The 2,500-nt window shown below is 39.1% G+C and overlaps 1 protein-coding gene across 2 annotated transcripts in view; it reads right to left on the bottom strand.

Moving 5' to 3' along the window:
* LOC139755860 (carbonic anhydrase-related protein 10-like) overlaps positions 1-2,500 on the bottom strand; it is a 94,357-nt gene that overhangs the window by 70,085 nt on the left and 21,772 nt on the right. For both annotated transcript variants that reach the window (XM_071674494.1, XM_071674495.1), the window contains exon 2: positions 2,325-2,500. This exon is cut by the window's right edge and continues 416 nt beyond it. In XM_071674494.1, the coding sequence (XP_071530595.1) occupies positions 2,325-2,400 (76 nt within the window). In that variant the 5' untranslated portion in view covers positions 2,401-2,500. The remainder of the gene's footprint in view (positions 1-2,324) is intronic.

Below are 2,500 nucleotides of genomic sequence, written 5' to 3'. Positions count from 1 at the left end.
CACACGCTCGTACTAAACAATTGCCTGTATACATCTCATGATAATGTGCAGTGTTGTCTTAGTTACCATGAGTTTTGCATCCTCGCAGCAACTGGGGGAGGTTGGGGTAGAGTGTCTGGACATTAAGGCACCGGCCATGTGCAGTGAATCTGAAATGGCCAACACCTGCAGTGCATGAGGGAGTCTAGATGTGACGTAATGGCTCAGTCCATTTAGCTCTGGGGAAACTTATCATTCAGGGACCAATTAGCCAACTGGTGCAACATGCACATAGCACAGACTGATCACCTGACACTTTACGTTCATTCTGACAATTCGAGATCAAGCTGACAAATTATACACTCCGAATATTCTCTAGTTTCAAATATTTTCTTTTCTGTGTGCGTTTTGCTTGTTTTTGAATACTGGGACACTTTTAGAGTATACAAGAAGGTACACCTCCTGAGATTACAGGCTAAAAACTTCCTCTTAGGTCTGCGTCAAGGGTTTCAAAAATGGTTAATATGACTCTGAGCTGATGTTAGTATAATGTAAGAAAAGATAGAAATATATATTGAGCTGGCAACGATCTACAGATAACTTCCTAACAGTATTCTTTTTATATACACTTCCTCTAAGACCGTGTTTATAAGGCTGACGAAACACTCGGAATGAAGTACATTTTGACAGAATTCATTCAAAATCCTTCTAAGTGTTCTATAAAAGTTAGACGTCTCTCACCAACATCCAAAAAATAATACAAATGAATTGCATATGAAAAAGACAACTGGATGGTTTCAAAGCTGTTTGTGGCGATGGAAAAGATCAGACACGTAACATTAGAGTTTGTGAGTCTCTCATACGCCAGAGAAACTATCATGTCTACGTTGGTGTCGTGCCAAACATCACTTCAACTCAAGGTGACCTAAGTCCTAAGATCAAGTAACCTTTATCAATCATTTGAAATAAAGGAGACTTTGAATACTTTACCACTAGCAAATACCACAAACACAGGTCAAAGGACGGGTATCCCGTGTGGTAAACACCTGTAATACCTGCCAAATTTCCACTAGTGACATCTGATGTTGACTGTGACGTATAGATTGTGGGGTTACCTTCCTCCAGCACACATACCCACAAGACCCTGAGCTGAGTAATGATTCCGAGACCTGTGTGACACTCTGAGATCGACCACTGCCCAGTAATCACCAGGGCTCCAGCCACAAGTCAAGCCAAGGGCAAACATCATTATGGAATCAACTCATTTTGGCAAAATCCTCATCTTCGTGAGTACAATAATACAGTTTAAGCTACCTTATAAACTTTAACAAGATTGCTATTACCAATCATGTGATTAGCTGTCTCTCATATATATATATATATATATATATATATATATATATATATATATATATATATATATATATATATATATATATTCTGTTCTCCTAGTCACTGCTACTGTGAATAGTTCTCCAAACGACATCTACTGCATATACATTTGGGCCGAACACCAGACGAACAGACAGGATTTATTGCTAAAAGAAAGAAGAATCCGTCTGGAGGAAGTCGGGCAATACGTCAACGAAGCTTATTATTTCAGGCTTAGGGCGCGTGATTTCCCACGGACCAGTTTTCCTGCAACATGTGAGCTTTACCACCGGATTTATATTTGTTCTCAGAAAGCAGACTTTAGTGACTGATAGCCAGTATTCCCTGAATGGATATAAAGCTAAAGGAATACATATGTAGCACTAGACTGCGGTAAATATCTGTGTTGATATATTTCCAACATGTATAACAAACGAATAAAGAAACAAATTAGATGAATAAAGCGCGTGTATGTATATATATATATATATATATATATATATATATATATATATATATATATATATATATATATATATATATATAAAGAAAACATGAATTATTCATTCTGAACTACAAACCAATGCTCATTCTGGCTTTCCAAATATGTTATGAAATACAATATAACCATTATATGTCCAGACTGCATTCATTATTGCGGACTCGTAAATGTAATTCAGTTTTTTATGGATTACATTGATGTCTTCATTGAACGGGAACCTGTTCTATTCTAATGAAGATGAATGAAATAGAAGGGACGAATAAGGAGAGAGAGAGAGAGAGAGAGAGAGAGAGAGAGAGAGAGAGAGAGAGAGAGAGAGAGAGAGAGAGAGAGAATATGACTACTTCCACCGTCTAACACACAAAGTCTCCAGTAAGTAATGAGGAACAATGGTTCCTTCCTCCACAGGTTGAGGGGAGTAGTTAAAGTGAGGATCAAGCGTCATCATGATCAGTGTGGTGGTCTGGCCTACCTGAGCAGCAGCATTCTCTCGTGATGGAGATGATGGCGAGGATGAGGTACATCCTGACGTCTGCTGGAGACGCCATCTCGAGACTCCTTGTCCTCCGCCACGACCAGCCAGCCAGTCCTCACACCTCAGGTGCACCCTCTCACCTCCTGCTCTGACCTTGACACCTTCATTTAATG

This window comes from Panulirus ornatus, chromosome 20 (assembly GCF_036320965.1).
Source record: "Panulirus ornatus isolate Po-2019 chromosome 20, ASM3632096v1, whole genome shotgun sequence".
Taxonomy (NCBI): Eukaryota; Metazoa; Arthropoda; class Malacostraca; order Decapoda; family Palinuridae; genus Panulirus; species Panulirus ornatus.
This window is presented reverse-complemented; position numbering and strand designations above follow the sequence as displayed.